At 36.9% G+C, this 17,395-nt stretch overlaps 1 protein-coding gene across 3 annotated transcripts in view; it reads left to right on the top strand.

Moving 5' to 3' along the window:
* RIC1 (RIC1 homolog, RAB6A GEF complex partner 1) overlaps window positions 1-17,395 on the top strand; it is a 96,052-nt gene that overhangs the window by 73,712 nt on the left and 4,945 nt on the right. For 2 of the 3 annotated variants that reach the window (XM_033122618.1, XM_033122620.1), the window contains 11 exons: window positions 2,175-2,213; window positions 2,548-2,658; window positions 3,345-3,434; window positions 4,052-4,212; window positions 5,194-5,332; window positions 9,659-9,775; window positions 10,223-10,951; window positions 12,479-12,637; window positions 12,725-12,861; window positions 14,404-14,690; window positions 15,513-15,704. In XM_033122618.1, the coding sequence (XP_032978509.1) occupies window positions 2,175-2,213; window positions 2,548-2,658; window positions 3,345-3,434; window positions 4,052-4,212; window positions 5,194-5,332; window positions 9,659-9,775; window positions 10,223-10,951; window positions 12,479-12,637; window positions 12,725-12,861; window positions 14,404-14,690; window positions 15,513-15,704 (2,161 nt within the window). The remainder of the gene's footprint in view (window positions 1-2,174; window positions 2,214-2,547; window positions 2,659-3,344; window positions 3,435-4,051; window positions 4,213-5,193; window positions 5,333-9,658; window positions 9,776-10,222; window positions 10,952-12,478; window positions 12,638-12,724; window positions 12,862-14,403; window positions 14,691-15,512; window positions 15,705-17,395) is intronic. The other variant, XM_033122619.1, reaches the window with a different exon arrangement.

The raw sequence follows: 17,395 nt of genomic DNA, 5'->3' as shown, positions 1-17,395 counted from the left end.
TCTTTAAGAAGTTAAGGTGTTAAGGATGGGTGAAAGGGGAACGGATTAAGAAGTACAAATTGGGTGTTATATAGTAGTCATGGGGATGTAGTCTATAGCATAAGGAATATAGTCAATAATATTGTAGTAACTAGGTATGGTGCCAGATAGGTACTAGATCTATCAGGGTGATAGATGGAAATGGGGTTCGGGACAGGGTGAAAAAGGTGAAGGCATTAAGAAATACAAATTGGTAGTTAGTATGGGGAATACAATCAACAATGTTGTAAAGATCGTGTAAGGTGTCAGATGGGTACTGGACATATCAGGGGGATCACGTCATAGCGGTGTCGATGCCTGACCAATGCGCTACACACCTGAAGAGCTGAAATAGAATAATACTGAATGCCAACTATAACTAAATATATAGTTATATATAGTCACAGGATGTGGAGTACAACATAGGGAATATAGTCAATGGTACAGTAACAGCTATATAAGATGTCAGACGGGTAGCAGCTTGGAGGATGGGTTATCACTTTATGAGGGGTTTAAATGTCTATTACATTACTTTGTACACCTGAAACTAATTTTAAAAATGGAAAATACTTATGACACACCAAGATTTGGTGAAAGAGGCAGGTTTTTTAGTGTCATGAGTAACTGGCTCACTTGTACTCCAGGTACATCCTTTTCCAAGTGACTATTTTCTTCATCCAAAAAAAGAATTTCGCTTACAGCCTCCTACAAAACTACTTTCAACTTTTATTTCACCACCTGATCATTACTTCAGATTGCCATTATTGTGAACTAATTTCACCTGTCATAATGAATTTTATTAATTGGACTGAATAGTACAGCATATCTGTTAAGATACAGGTTAAACATTCTTCAGGCATATATCGTGACACTATTATCTTTAATTCTGTTAGGGTAACCTTCCACAAACCAACGCTGGAGTTAAGAATTTCCTAACGTACTAAAAGCTATTAATTTACTTAGAATTTAGGTTGGCTTACTAGATAATAATTGAAGTGTAACAAATAGTTGTATAAATTTATCAAGATTAATGCAGATGTTTTCAGCATATTATTTTTACTTGGTATTTGTTTTGTCTTCACATTACACAAAGAATCTTACTAGGTTTGACTGCATTTACTTGGCTTTTTAATTTGGCTTTTTAAAAAATATGTAATTCTTTTTGTTAGAGTAAAATGAAAATAAATTTGAATAAATTGAAGGTTCTCTTATTCAAGGAACAGAAGATTTTTCCTTAGTTCTATTGTTCTGTTAATTTTCACCCCACATTCACCATGTCTTGATGAAAACTACTTAATGAGCTAGTAGAGAGAGAGGCCACAGTCTCAGTAAAGCTGGAATTTATTTAATCTACATTGATAGCTTTTAGAGGATTCCTTAAGTTCAAAATTGTTAGAGTGATATAAGGACCCCGTGTACAAAGATGTAAGACAGCACGAGAAGGTATTTTTACTACTTATGTTGCAGATAAAGAGTTAATATCTGTAATATGTAAAATTTTTCTAGATGAATAAGTTGAACACCCCAATAAAAAATAGTAGCTCAAACACAATCTTACATATATATGGATGCTTAGAGATAAAATCTAACCAGTGGTAATAATCCCTGAGCAGTGATGTAACAGGAGAATTTCATTTTGTACTCTCTGTACATTTTTACATTGTTTAAATTTTATAAGAATGAATTCCTTTTTTAATCAGAAAAATGTAAAACTAAAAATGTTTCCAATAAAAAGCAAAAACAGAACTCTTGCCGAGGCTCTAATTTTATTACATAAGATTGTCTTGGGATGGTTCAGATCAGCAAACCCAAACTATTTATATCCACAATTCTTGGCTGCCCTAACGGCTGCTTCTCTGAAAATCTTTTGTCAGTCTAAATTTATTCAGTGTTCAGTATTTAAAACAAACAAAAACAGTGTACAGGAAAAAAAAATCTGATGTCTAGAAACTTATAGTGAAATGATTAAGACAGGAGATGTGAAATACTGGCTAGTATATAAATGGTAAATTCCAAGTATTATCTGCTAGTAACACCCATTATTTGGGAACACTTCAGCCATTGTTTAGGAAAATGAATCTCATATTGTGATGTTAATGCTTTAAGTTTAAATACATTTCAGAATTCTTACGAAACTGATGTGGTATTTTCTATAGATTTCCAGCACCTATCTAGAGAGCAATTGGCCTATACGGGTGAGTTATTTGTTATTTTATTGGTGTTAACTTCCATTGGATAGCATTTGCTGCAAGAGGCATTCTGGGAATTGAGCCTTTCAGTGGGTGCATTGATAAAAGTAAAATTGTAATACTTGATCCTTTGTAAATTGTTAGTGTATAACATCTATAATGTAGCCAAATGTAACTTGTGTATAAATATTCAGATTTTTTTAATTTAGTGTTTTACATTTAATTCAATTAGCAAACATTTATTAATAGTCTATTTGCCTGATGCAATACTAAGCTCTTTATACCTAATAAAGTGTATACGTTTGCAAAGAAGAGTTCTTAATTGTTTTTTTAAAATCAGTTTTCAGCTATTGATAAGCTTGGACAGAATATTGCTGTGGTTGGCAAGTTTGGTTTTGCACATTACTCTTTACTCACCAAAAAATGGAAGCTTTTTGGAAACATTACCCAGGTTAGTCTTTTTTAAATTAAAAACTGCTTTCTCAAAGTATAGGAGAACTACAATATAAAATAACTATAAGCCACTGTTTACTTATTAAAAATAAAGAAAATATTTAAAGTGATGTTAGATTATGTCTTAAGTAAATTCTGATAAAGTACTTGATGCTTGATGATGGGTTTTGTACAAAATTTGAGATCATTTCCCTGCTTGTCTGTGATACAAATATTTGGGTAGCAGCTAAACATATGCAGTTGGATTTTGCATGACTCAAACAGAAAAAGAGAAGGAAATTAACATTTAATGGGTGGTTGCTCTGAACCAGGCATGTTAAGGTGCTTTCATATGTTACTGCACTGATTTTCATAATAACCTAGGATTCAGAGTCAAGCAGCTGATAAATGATAAAGCCAGAATTTAATCCAAGATCTTTTGAATGTGGGAATAATGATTCTACATGGTACCCAATTTTTTTGAATGCTGTATTTCCTGTCTTACAGAAATGTTTATTTTTTTTCAAAATAGGACATGAATCATTAATAAAGGCCCAAGAGAAATGCTTAATTGGAGGGATAGAGAATAGAGCAGAAATAATTTGAGCTTTCATTGTCTGCTTAGGAATATTTTATAAGTGTATTACTTACTGTAATTTCTAGCCGCATAAATAAAGGTAAATTTTTTTATAATTTTCTTTTAAGGAGCAAAATATGATTGTGACAGGTGGCTTAGCCTGGTGGAATGATTTTATTGTCCTCGCATGTTATAACATAAGTGACCATCAAGAAGAGGTAAGTTTTTCTCTCAAAAATAACAGATTATTATATTTTAAAGATATTAAACACTATTTGGTTTTATGTAAGAATAAGTTATTGTAAAATAAACAAAACTTTAGTTTTTAATCAAGAATTTGTCATTTTTAGTTAGTGGTTAACTATTTAAAAAAATTTTAAAGGGATAATCAGGACTTCTAGATAACTTTTTCTAATGATATTTAGCTGTTAGACATTCTCTATAAAATTTGTTAAATAGTGAGAAAAAAATAGAAACATAAAAGTTAATAAAGGTGGCTGTCCTTAGAGATTTATTAATTTATTGATTTGTATGTTTATTTTTTGAGAAACTGCTCGTCTCCTTAAATCAGGTCTAAATATTCAGGTCTGAAAGGAGTATCTCATAATAGTACATTTCACAGTTTTGATCACTTCATCTTTTATTTGTAGAACGAGTCTTCCCTATCAAAATATAAACATTATTTATTATTAATGCTCAGATTAGTCCTTCAACTCCTCTTACTTGAAAAAGTAGTCAGTAGATAAGGAAAAAACAATATGTCTGAACACGTGGATTTAGTCACCTACGGTAGGCATCTTGTTTTTATAATTTTCTATATTTCTGTTTTCTTCAGCTCAGAGTTTACTTGCGAACATCTAACCTGGACAATGCCTTCGCTCACATCACCAAAGCACAAGCAGAAACATTACTGCTTAGTGTCTTCCGGGACATGGTAATAGTATTTAGAGCAGACTGTTCAATATGCCTTTACAGTATTGAAAGAAAATCTGATGGGTAAGTGTGTAGCATATGACAAATCACTTTTTGCTCCTATGTATCGTGTTTCCTCTGTAGTTTTTATTTTCTCAAAACAGTTACTCTAATTTTATATTTAGTTTTCTTTATTTTAAGAGTTAAAAAAGGAATTAATTGTAATTAGTGATATTCCTATAGTAGTCATTGTTTAGCTCCTTAACTTTTTAAGTAAATAAGTAAGTAAATAAGCCTGCACTAATTTCTTCAGGTTATCTTACTGGATTCATTTGAAAAAAAATCTAACTTGAAATGGGGTAAACCATTAGATACTAATTTTTTCACAACCTTGAAAACAAGTGGCCAGTAACTACCCCAGTGTTCCAGACACTTGGGTCATTTTAAAGGAGCTCCACAGCGTTAAGGCCTTAGGAAGCACGTCCTCAGCAGATTCACATTTTCCAGTGAGCTAGGGTGGCTGTAGTATGGGTCAGGAGAAACCGGTAGTCGTGTTGCTATGTTCTCTATTCCTCTCTTCTTCTTGGCATCTGGTTGGCTTACAACATTTAGACCATGCTTCTGGTGTTGTATTTTGCTCTCACATGTTTTTTGTTTGTTTCTTTTTTTAAACAGGCATGACGTATATATTTGTTGAAGTAGTTTAGTGATTGAGCAGTAATGTAAAGATAAAAATTAAGAAGTCTTATTAACCTCAGACAGAACCCATGTCCTTTCTCAACTAACCAAGCTATTTCTATAGCTTCTACCTTAGTTTTTCCTTCACTTCTATATCTTATTCCCTTTCTTTCTCCCTCATCTCCATACATGTTCTTTGGATGCCTCAACCTTGTTAGTCTGTGCTTGAAGGATACTTGGGGAGGAGGGAACAGTAGGTAGAAGGCATTTGGGTCCTCTATAAGCATGAAATCTAATAGTATTAGTAGCAGAAAAGGAGAAAAGAAAAAAACCTCGTTAGCGTTGTTGTTGAGATGTGTGGCTTTTCTTTTCCTTTTCTTTCCCCAGTCCAAATATTACTGCTGGTATTCAAGTTCTTCAAGAAGTCTCAATGTCACGCTACATTCCTCACCCTTTCCTGGTAGTATCTGTCACTCTGACATCAGTGAGTACAGAGAATGGAATCACCTTGAAAATGCCACAGCAGGTACTATTCTGTTATCAAAGCTCTTTGGAGCTCATCTCAGTTTTTAGTGTTTTAAGTTGATATCAGGAACTATTTATTCAGTAAATAAATACTAAATGTCTAGAATGCGCCTTGTATGTAAATGCTGGGTTACAATGACAAACGAAACAACCATGGTTTCTGTTCAACAATAAAGAAATAATTCCATACATAATTATTTGCGATATGTGTATCAAAAAGTACTACAGGTTTAAGAGTATATAACAGAAACCTGGAGTAGTCTGAACAATCAGAAATTTTCTATACCATTTAAATTGAAACCTGAAGAATGACTGGTGATTATGTATATAAAGATGGGAAGTTTCGGGCAGAAGGAACAGTAGTGCAAAGGTCCATAGATACAGAGAACATGACACATACAGAGAATTGGGAGAATTTCAGAGTGACTGGAACACAGACTAGAATGTCAGCGAGGATGTGAGTCCTACTGATAATTCGGACTTTAGACTTTACCGTAAGTCTTAAGTGTTTCAAGCTTGGTATTACTAGTTTTAAACTTTGTAACATTTACTCTAACTGTAACAAGGAAAATGAACCAGAATGGAAACAAAACTGGACGTAGGGAGAGTAGCTGGGAGGCCATTGTAATGATTTAGGTGAATTGTGTTAGTGGCCCAAACTTGAACAGTGACAAAGAAGATGGAAAGAAGCGGAGTAAATATGACATATAGAAGACTCCATGAATAGTTAATTATGAGGGAAGAGAAAGGATAATGCCATAGTTCCTGGTTAACATAACAGAGTGTAATGGTACCACCAGGACCCAAGCTGCAGAACTTCTATTCCAAGGCTCCTTCCATTGTACCAATGGTTTCCAAACTTCATGTCAATGTGGAAAGCATTTTCAAATGAATATTCTATGTAGATTTGTCATCCCTATCTGCTCAGTCCGTCTTTTACTTCCTTTTAAGGCACTTCCATTAAACTCCTTTAGGATATAGGCCCTATTTCCTCTAAATCTATATTTCATGATAACCAGATCGTCCTAGTTGATACAAGAAAGCTCTATTTTCCAGAAGAATTCTAGGTATAAACGATGTGGAAGGAATGTAAGCATTAATCACCTGAGGAAATAACTGGCTCAGGCAATGATTATTAGATGAAACCATCAGATGAAAGGTTGGTGGGAAACTTTACCGTGAAGGGATCAAATGGTCATACCCAAGCCTAAATAAATAAATCTTAACATCACTAAAACTGGGAGAACCAGATGGCATGTGCTTCCTGGAGTGATGCAACATGAAGTTCACATGAAGAATTACTACCAAAAACATTGAGCCTGAATTGAATCAAGCTTCTATTCACAGGAAACACAGTGATAGAGATTTAGTTTAACACCACGAGGAAGCAGACTGTAGGACATGATGTAGGACAGCTACACGTCAGTGACAGGATTGGGGGAGGAAGAGGAGACTCTTCTAAATAACACGTTAGAGCCATAACAACCAAATGCAATGCATACGTTGATTTGTGCCCTGATTCAAACCGGCTATAAAAAGACACTATTTAAGCAATTCGAGATACTTAAATATGGACTCAGAGATAACACTAAGGAATAATTGTGAGACGTATTAGTTGTAATACTAGCATTGTGATTATATAAACAAATATTCATATATTTTGGAGATGCAAATTAAGTTTGTAGGGATAAAATGGCATGCTATCTTTTAAAATACTTTGGCAAAATAAAGAAAAAAAGGATAAATGGAGCAAATGTGGCAAAATCTTGGTAATTGTGAATCTGGATGATGGGAACATGGGGTGGGTTCATTGTAGTATTCTCCATACTTTTAATCATGTTTGAAGTTTTCATAACTAGGAAAAAAAGGGACTCCTTGTATCGCAGGTATAATAGGCAATCAGTGTCATCAGTAGTACTGGGTGCTCCTTTTTAAGAGGAGACATCTAACTTGGTAAAGAGCAAATTAAGAAGTTGAAATATGATAGGAAAAAGATGGATTATACCTTGTACAGAGGAAAGACCAAGATTGCTACAGCAAAGCAAGTCCTAATATTAAAGATTTAAAAAATAAAACTAAGGACGAGAACTGTCCAACAGTAAGATGGTCTCCCTCATGAGAGTGAGCGCCTTGTCTCTGAAGCTCCCCATGAGAATCATCTGCCAAAGACTTTTTAGGATAAGAGATGGTGTGTTGGGTTCCTTCAAATTTAGCATTTTGAGGATACAAGTAGTCCCTGCATTTATGTTATAGCAAGTTTCTGAAAAGTTCATTCAATTGCCTGAGAACGCTGTTGTGGACACCTATTCTTACATTTTATGATATTATTGGTTGGTAGAAAATGTAGAATGCATAGATACAGCTAAAGAAAAAAAAAGAATTTTTGGTTTTGAATGAGGTATTGTGAAACGTAGCGGTGAAATTTACCATTTTACAACTTAAAAGTGGTCAGTCTGAACATTAGTCATATTGTAGTGAATTGCAGTAAATGCTCGTTAGGTCTCTTGAAGTGTTTGAGGAGTTTGTCCCTATTCAGTCCCCGTACTGTTTTGATTCTTGTATTTGCATATTTGTTTTTCTTTTGCCTCTCACATCTAGCTCTGACAGTTGCACACACTTCTTAAATTTCATTTTTCCTTCTTCTACCTCCAAATTATTTGTTACTTCTCATATGTTACGGAAGATAATCAAATTTTTAGTTTTCATGTCATTATGTGCTAAATGGGGGACTAAAGACTTCTTTCCAAGGGAAGTTCTTGGGCTTTGTGACAGTTGCTTGGAGATTTTATGGTTTGTGTTTTTTTAATTTCTACTTCTTTGTAAACTAACAACACTTCGCATGACACTTACTACCTACCTAGATGTGGTCTAAAGCAAAAATTAATGGCAGAGTCCATGAATCCTCTGGACCCTTTGCCATTTCTTTGTATACAATCTAAAAGCAGTACAAAAGAGTATTTTGTGTAACTGAGTAGAGTACATATGGTGGCTGCTGTTTTCCTGACTGAACCCTAAGTGACACTGGCAGCTTAAATTCATCCAGGTAGCAAGTGTCAAAGCTGGAACACAATCCCACATCTTCTGAATAATCATCCTTTCCTTCCTAAAATTCTTCCCTTCTTTGGTTTATGACATTGTGCTCTGCTCCTACTCTTCTTGCCTTTAAAAGCTTAGATGATGGCCCTGTGCTGTTTCACCCCTGTATGCTTTGTCTTAGAAAACTCACCTGTTTCTTCAATTTACCCATCTCATCTTTATGGTTATGACTCTTATATTCATTTCTGATTCAGCCATCTCAACAGTATTTTTACTTGAAAGTCTTAAGATTCTTTCAAATTTAATGGGCAACATAATGAAACTCTTTAGTTTTCCCTTCCCTAATTTCTCCTCCTAAGTTCTATCAGTGATAACCTCAATTTCTCTAGCACTTCACCTAGACTTGATACCCTGAAGTCATCTTTGATTCGGTTCTCTTTTTCTACCCTTTGTCTAAGATATCAATAAGCTTTTGTTTTCTTTTTTAATCAAAATGCTCTTCTTCTTTACAAGTGAAAATGACTTGATATCTGAGATTGGCTTTAAAACAGTGTTTCTCAAACTTTAAGCTGGGTAATAGGGTTCAGTGGTTTGATTGAGATTTTCCGTAATAAAAAGGCAGACTATGTCCTTCATTCTTGAAGTCAATATTCATGTCTGCCTCTTCCCAGTAACCTGTCCTGGATAATGCAGAATTTTTAATAACTCCCTTACTCAAGAACCCTAAGTAGTGGCTTATTTCCTGCTTGGCCTATTTTCCAACCTTGCTTTCCAAGCTTTTCTTGAAGGTCTGTTACTATCCAGTATTTTTCTCATAATATACCTAATCTAGACCGAGTGTTCTCACTTTCTCAGAATTTTTCTGTCCTGTCTTCATGTCGTTTACATTGCTTTCTTCAACTAGAGGATGAGTCCTTTTCCTTCTACTCATGTATGTCTTTCTCATCCTTAAAGCCTTTCATCCTTTAAGCCTTCACTAACTTTACCATCTACATCACTGAACTCTCATTTTTATGGACTTCTAAAGTTCTCTTAGTTTTTCCAGGATAATTCAGCTCAGCCCTCATTTTATATTCATTTGTATTGTTCATTAATTGTATTGTGTTAAGGTTTTCCTACCCTCGCCAGAAAGCTTCTTGTACTCACACAGAGCCTAACATAAGAGCTGTGCATAGTACACACTCAGTAAATATTGTTGGTCATTTAACCTGTAAACTTTAGGGATTGGGGAGGGAGAGCATGCTGAAAACATACCTATAAATTAGTATTTATTGTTCATTTGTCTTTTCAGGCTCGCGATGCAGAGAGCATTATGCTAAATCTTGCAGGACAGCTTATTATGATGCAGAGGGACAGGTCAGGCCCTCAGATCCGGGAGAAGGACAGTAGCCCGAACCAAAGGAAACTCGTGAGTGAAGTGCAGTCGTTTAAAGCATTGAGAACCTATGGGATCAGGGTAAAGGGATAAAAGAATTTAAGAGGAGAGTATTGTCTTGTGATTTGGAAACTGAGAAAGTATGAAAAATTAGTCTTAAGTCTTTGGGTATAAGATTATTTGTGAAGGATAAGCTCCTGAAATGATAATAAAATGTTCCATGCTCCAGATGTTATTGCTTAGGCATTATTAATTGCAAATTCTAATGGGAAAATAAGATAAACTGGTGATGTTGTTAGGGTTTTGTTTTGTTTTTAGATTTAAATGTACATACTCTGAAACACCAGGGTACTACTACTGACTAATTCTAAATAGATTACCCTAATTTTCTGAAAAAGTGTTTAAAAACACTAGGACCTAGGAACTTAAGAACCTACAAATTTAATAGGAAAAAACTGATTCTTGTCTCTCCTTTTCCAGCTGCCATTCTGTCCTCCTGTGGTACTAGCCCAGTCTGTTGAAAATGTCTGGACTACGTGTCGAGCAAATAAACAAAAGCGTCACCTTCTGGAGGCCCTCTGGCTGAGCTGTGGCGGTGCAGGGATGAAAGTTTGGCTTCCTCTCTTCCCTAGGGATCACCGCAAGCCCCATTCCTTCTTGTCCCAACGGATCATGCTGCCTTTCCACATCAACATTTACCCCCTGGCTGTTCTGTTTGAAGACGCATTAGTCCTGGGTGCTGTCAATGACACTGTGCTCTACGATTCTTTGTACACTCGGAACAGTGCTAGGGAACAGCTGGGGGTGCTCTTCCCTTTCTGTGTCGTGGAGAGAACCTCTCAGATCTACCTCCACCACATCCTACGCCAGCTGCTGCTCAGGAACCTTGGGGAGCAAGCCCTGCTTTTAGCCCAGTCCTGTTCCACGTTACCTTACTTCCCTCACGTGCTGGAGCTCATGCTCCATGAAGTGCTGGAAGAAGAAGCTACCTCACGGGAGCCCATTCCCGATCCTCTGCTTCCCACTGTGGCGAAATTTATCACCGAGTTCCCCCTCTTCCTGCAGACAGTTGTGCATTGTGCCAGGAAGACTGAATATGCCCTGTGGAATTACCTTTTTGCAGCTGTTGGAAACCCCAAGGACTTGTTTGAGGAATGTTTGATGGCTCAGGATTTGGACACAGCTGCCTCTTACCTTATTATCTTGCAGGTAACAGCTGTCTTCTTATAAAGGTACAAGAATTAATGGGCTTAAACTTCGGGGGGGGGGGAAGGAATGTCCTGTGATTGTGTGTAAGGAATTAATATATTCTAGTTTCTGTTCAGTTTATCTTTTCTTTTGAAGAATTCAGTCTTATCAAATGATGGCAGAAAATTTCTTTGAATATCATAGAGTAACATAGCAGGGATTTTTTTTTAATTTATCCTGCTTGTCCATAGAAAGTCCTGAAACAGATTAATGAGTTTACAGTATTTTGAATTATACTGAAGAAAATGTATTATAACATGCACATTTACATAATATTATTGAAATATTACATAAAAAACATAATTATTTTGAATATTACTAGGTTTGTCTGAGCCCCCCAAAGTAGCAAATTTGTTTCCTCATAGTGTGGAATTGGTGAGGGGACTCTGATTAGAACAGGGGTCATAACGGAGCACCTTATGTTAGGCTCCCCATGGAGAGGAAGACGACTCAGGCCTGCCACAGTAGTTACCCTCACAGCAGTTTTTCTCAAAATTATGGGTTGAGACTCATGAAAATTTGCTTCATGTATTTGATAAATTGTTGTTCCTATCCGTCTGATACGGATTTGATAGTTAACACTTAAAGGTTCTTTCAAATTACTGCAAAGTTGTTTTCATTGATGTAAGAAGCTAGCCGAAAACCTGGATTGACACTGCCGAAAGCCCATTTCCTACCCGCTTATTGGCTTCATGACAACTGACTGAAACCAGAGGAGAGGCTCCAGCAGAGGGTGGGTGGCTGTGAAATTCTGTGGTTCCTTGGTTAGTCTTACAAAGCCATAGAATCACAAAAATAGAAACAAATTAATGCAGCTGTTTTTGGTTTAGGTCATTCCTTTCTTAGACTTTGTGATCTACCAAGCATTGGAATTGGAAACTTTTTCTCTATCAGAATTCCTAAGTTGCTGTGGATTGTCAGATAATAATTACAGTTAAACTTGTCTATTTGGCGCCTGCCATGAAGGTCGAGGCAGGCAGTGAGGTTATATTTGTGAAAGAATTATTTAGGATGTGATTGTGTAGCACTACTATTGCCCAAAGCAAAAATTTTTTTAATCACATCCTCAGAAAACTCTGTCACAGAAGATAGACCCAAGCTTTCTTGGAGTCAGGTAGACTTAGATTTATGTTTTTGCTTTTCTGCTGATCGTGAGCAAGTTACTTCGGTTTCCTCATCTGTAAAAAGGAATCATATACCTATTTTGCAGAGTCACTAGAAGAAATGAGGAATATATGTAAGGTCCACATAAGGTATCCGGTATGTAGTGGGAGTTCAATAAATCATAATTTACCTTACCCCAGCAGAGTATTTGCCTTACTCTTTCATGTATGGTACTTTTTAATGTTCCTTTAACTGTCTCCTATAGTGTTGCAGCTGCATTTCTTCCCTGGGTTTAGGGAACTGTGGAGATAAAGAATTGCTCTTATCTTTTCAAATCATTTGCTGTATGAAAGGAACGCTTGTCTTCCTTGGTTGTTTTTGTAGAATATGGAAGTCCCGGCAGTAAGTAGGCAACATGCCACCCTTCTGTTCAACACAGCCCTGGAGCAAGGCAAGTGGGACTTGTGTCGACACATGATTCGATTTCTTAAAGCTATCGGCTCTGGAGAATCAGAGACACCCCCACCCACACCTACAGCTCAGGTCAGTTGCAAAATCGCACAGTTTTTCTGGCCCATACACATATGTGGCAACTTTCTCTAACTGACTGCCCGTTGTGTGTCATCGTAGGAACCCAGTTCAAGTGGGGGATTTGAGTTCTTCAGGAATCGAAGCATCAGTTTATCCCAGTCAGCTGAAAATGTTCCTGCTAGTAAATTCAGCTTACAGAAAACACTAAGTATGCCATCTGGTCCTTCTGGAAAAAGGTAAAAGAATAAAAAGCTGTTACTGCTTTTAGGACATTCTCCAACACATTGCATTTCAGGGCATTTGTAAAACCAGGCCTTAGGAAAACAACTACTTGATCCATTTCTCTTCCTTTTTCAGTCCCCATAAGCTTAGAGAACACACAAAAGGCTTCCTTTTTTTCTTCTTCCAAAGTTCACGTCTTCACTCTGTCCAGTTCCTGCTCCTTGTACTAGAGTAGGTCTTGATGTCCCTGTTCTGGATGCAGTTAGCTTTAAATCACTTTTGATAATAGAATAAAAAGGAAGGTAAATAAAGCTCCAGGTAATCCAAAAGCCTTCTTACAGTCAACAGTTTTATCCTTCTTTCCTACTATACCTCTTGAAAAAAATACAGATTTAGTCCTCATGTACTTCACTCTCCTGTGACTCTCGATTGGAGAAGTCATTAAACAGTGGGACAGCAAAGCGGAAGACCGAAACCTGTGTCACCCATAGATGGGGTTTTGTCTTCTAAGTGCAAACTCATACTGCACATTTGTGAGGTCCTTGTATTCCTTCCTGTGTTGCATGTTCTTGGCTCTTGTTTTTTCTCTTCTCTAATCCTTTTATATTCAGTCTGTATTGTTTCTATAGTGCCTGGAACATAGAGCTACTGAACATTTTTTATTGTGATGTTTGACGCTTTTTCTTATCATGTCCTCCACCCACTGACGTCACGCTCACTCACAACATACACACATCATGGGCTACAGACAAGTGAAATGCAACCATGGAGGACTACAAACAATTGCCAAGCAAACAGTGGCTTCTCGGCCATACCCTGAATTTAATACAGACTTGCGTGTTCCCCGTGTGCCGGTACGGTGCTAAACATTTACATGTGCGGGTCCTTAACCCTTACAACTCTAAGGGTAGGTACTGTTGTTGGCCACACTGTACAGGTGAAGAAACAGAGGCCCAGAAAATAAATTAATGAGTGACAGAGCCAGGATCTGAATCCAGGCAGTCCTGCTCACTGAAAGTCCCACATTACCCAGTTACCAAACCAGTTATACCACATGGGCTCCTCCAACCGAGTAAGGGATCATAGACTGTTTAGTCATTAATTTTTTAAAAAATCAGTTTTATTTTTATGTGCCTACGTAACTCACATCGAGTGACTTCATTTTATTTTTCTTCTCTCTCCTTGGTTTCTTTGATCTGATCTGCTTCCCTCTTTTCATTGGCCTTTTCAAATATTGCATTTATTGGCTTGCTTTCTTTCCTTCAAGCCGTTACCACCCTCTTCCTGGTTTGGCTTTGTTTGTCTCGTTTATCCTTATTCCACTTGTTGAGTCTACAAATACGTTTTAAGAGCTTATTGTGTTCCAGGTAGTGTTCAGATGGTCATTGTATCATGTGGAGGAGGAGACCGGATGCTTTATCTTCCTCTTCAGTCAGAATTAGATCTTGGGTCTTTTAAGTCCTGTCAGCATTAGCAGTGTTACTGCACAAAAAGTATGTGAAGTCTTCCAGTGAAGATGTTTCCGTAGCTTTCCTGTGTCTCCGCTTGTATAACAGATGGAGTAAAGACAGCGACAGTGCAGAGAACATGTATATCGACATGATGCTCTGGAGACATGCTCGGCGGCTCTTAGAAGAAGTTCGGCTAAAGGACCTCGGCTGCTTTGCAGCCCAGCTGGGCTTTGAACTAATCAGTTGGCTCTGCAAGGAACGTACCCGAGCTGCCCGGGTGGACAACTTCGTGATAGCCCTAAAGAGACTCCACAAAGATTTCCTGTGGCCACTTCCCATCATCCCAGCCTCTTCCATTAGTTCTCCTTTCAAGAATGGAAAATTCCGAACAGGTAATGCAGACTTTGTGTCACTTGTACAAGGAGGAAATTATAGTTTACTCCAAGTATTTAGACATTTTGCTATCAATTGATATTCAAAGAAGTTTTTGTCCATCAGTTGGATCATCCACCATTTGACCAACGGTGTAAATAAAGTAGAACCTACGTCTTGAAGACTTACGACCTTGAAGTCTAATGAATAAATCTAACCATTTGTTGTCTTAGATTAGCAGCAATTTGAGAATTGGCTGGATATAGAAACTACCACACTTATCTTATTGTGGGTAGGAGTTTGGGAATTGGTTAGTCATGGACTCAAAATAAGCTAACTTGTGACTTACCTGACAGGATTCATTCCAGAGAAATGCATCTTTGAGAGCCCATCTAAACTAGGGGAGGACAAAGTGAAACTGAATTTGATGAAAGAAAAATCAAAAGATAAAATTTTTCAGTTCAGGTCTTTTAAAGAAGATTGTTCTAATTATTATTATTTAAGAAAATTCAAACAAAAGCCTTTCATTATAGCATTTGGAAATTTCATGTCATCTTAAGACCCGAGGAAAGTCACTGAAAAGATGAGCAGAGTAAAATTTTTCCGTTCTAATCAGATACATGATGATGAGTGCTAGATGGCATTATGTATTATATAGTCCATTTTGTTACAATCCCACATCCCTGGGCTATGGGTGGGTGATACAGTGTAGGAGAGTAATTGGCTTTGAACTCTTAGTATTGGGGGAGTGGGGAGAGAAGCTTAAAGAACTGAATTGGAAATGGCAGTGTGTGCATCCTGAATTCCCATTTTATGTCTTTGTTTTTGGACATATCTTGCAGTGGGAGAGCAACTATTAAAGTCTCAGTCAGCTGATCCTTTTTTAAACCTTGAGATAGATGCTGGTGTCTCTAATGTCCAACGAAGTCAGAGCTGGCTCAGCAACATTGGTCCCACCCATCATGAGATAGACACAGCCTCATCCCATGGACCTCAAATGCAAGATGCCTTTCTGTCACCGCTAGCTAATAAAGGTAAATGTCATTTTAAACCCTAGCTCTTCTTCAGTTCCTCTGGAAGAACGCTTATGTGCTATAGCACTTCAGAGATAGAGCTTCATTCACTCTTTTCTTTCAAGATATGTTCTTGAGGATTATCCATTAGTATCTGCTGGAGAGGTGGAGAGTTACTAGAACAAGACCAAATTGGCCTTGATTGTATCTCGTTTGACGTAAAATGAAATAGGTAAAATCTTCTTACAGGTCAGCATTAATAGATGAAATTTTGCAGTCGATTTTAATGATACAGAAACACTAACTTTGAACCTCAAGTAAGCAAAATGTTATCCACATAAAAATTCCATTCTGTATCATGAAAATTTTACTCAGTTACCTTCTTTTTTTTATTTCATTGATAAAAATTTGTGTAAATTTTCTTTTTCTCCTCTAAGTTCCTACTTAGTATCCTTAATTTTACCTCTTAGCCTTCAAAATCTGAAATATTTACTATCTGGCCCTTTACCAAAAAAATGTGTGCCAACCTCTGCTCTTATAGTAATGGGTACGTTACAGATTTAAGAAGTTTTAAAGTGATTTATGTTGCTTAGGTTTATATAATTATAGGAGCTTAAGTAGCAATTGGTCTCATTTTCTGCATGGCCAGGTATTCACCTGAAGTTTGATTGTCAGTCTGTCATCACTGTTACCTGAGTTTCTCCTATATGGGGAGGCTTAGAGCTGCCCTTAATTTTTTTTTTAATTGTGGTAGAATACACATAAAATTTACTATCTTAACCAAGTGTACACTTAAGTGTACAGTTCAGTAGTGTTTACATTCACATTGTTGTGCAACCAACCTCCAGAACTCTTTTCACCTTGCAGAACTAAAACCCTATACCCATTTAATAACAACTCCCGATTCGTCCCTCCCCCAACTACTGGCAGCTACCATTCTGTTTTCTGTCTCTGTGAATTCCCCTACTGTAGATACTCTGTGTGTGTGTGTGTGGCATCATGCAGTATTTGGCTTTTTGTAACTGGCATATTTCACTTCGCATAATGCTTTCAGAGTTCATCCCTGTTGTAGCATACATGGGAATGTCCTTCCTTTTTAAGGTAGAGTGATATTCCATGGTGTATACACATTTTGTTTATCCATCCATCCATCGATGTACACTTAGGTTGCTTCCAGTTTTTGGTTACTGAATAATGCTACAGTGAACATGGGAGTACAGACATCGTTTTGAGATTGCTTTCAATTCTTTGAGGTACATACCCAGAACTGGGATTGCCAGATCGTATGGTAATTTTCTCTTCACTTTTTTTTTCCGTAGCAGCTGCACCATTTTGCATTCCCACAAGCCCTGACAGGGGTTCCAATTTCTCCATATCCTCACCAACACTTATTTGCTGTGTTTTTTTTTTTTTTAAATATTAGCCATCCTAATGGACATGAGGTGGTACCATTGCTTTTTTAAAGAGATCATTTCAAACATTTAAAAAGTTGAAATAATGGTATAATGGATCCTTTGCTGCCCCCACCCCGCCATGTATCCATCACCCAGCTTCCATTATCACCAAGTCATGATCAAATTTGTTTCTGCCACCTCCCCCTCCTGTTCTTGAACCAAATCCAAAACGTGCTATACTTTATCTGTGAATATTTCAGTATGTATCTATCTCTAAAAGGACTTTTAAAAAAAACAACCCATAATACCATTATCATT

This window comes from Rhinolophus ferrumequinum, chromosome 12, assembly GCF_004115265.2.
Source record: "Rhinolophus ferrumequinum isolate MPI-CBG mRhiFer1 chromosome 12, mRhiFer1_v1.p, whole genome shotgun sequence".
NCBI lineage: Eukaryota > Metazoa > Chordata > Mammalia > Chiroptera > Rhinolophidae > Rhinolophus > Rhinolophus ferrumequinum.
The sequence above is the reverse complement of the archived record's forward strand: the minus strand, read 5'-3'. Positions and strand labels throughout refer to the sequence as shown.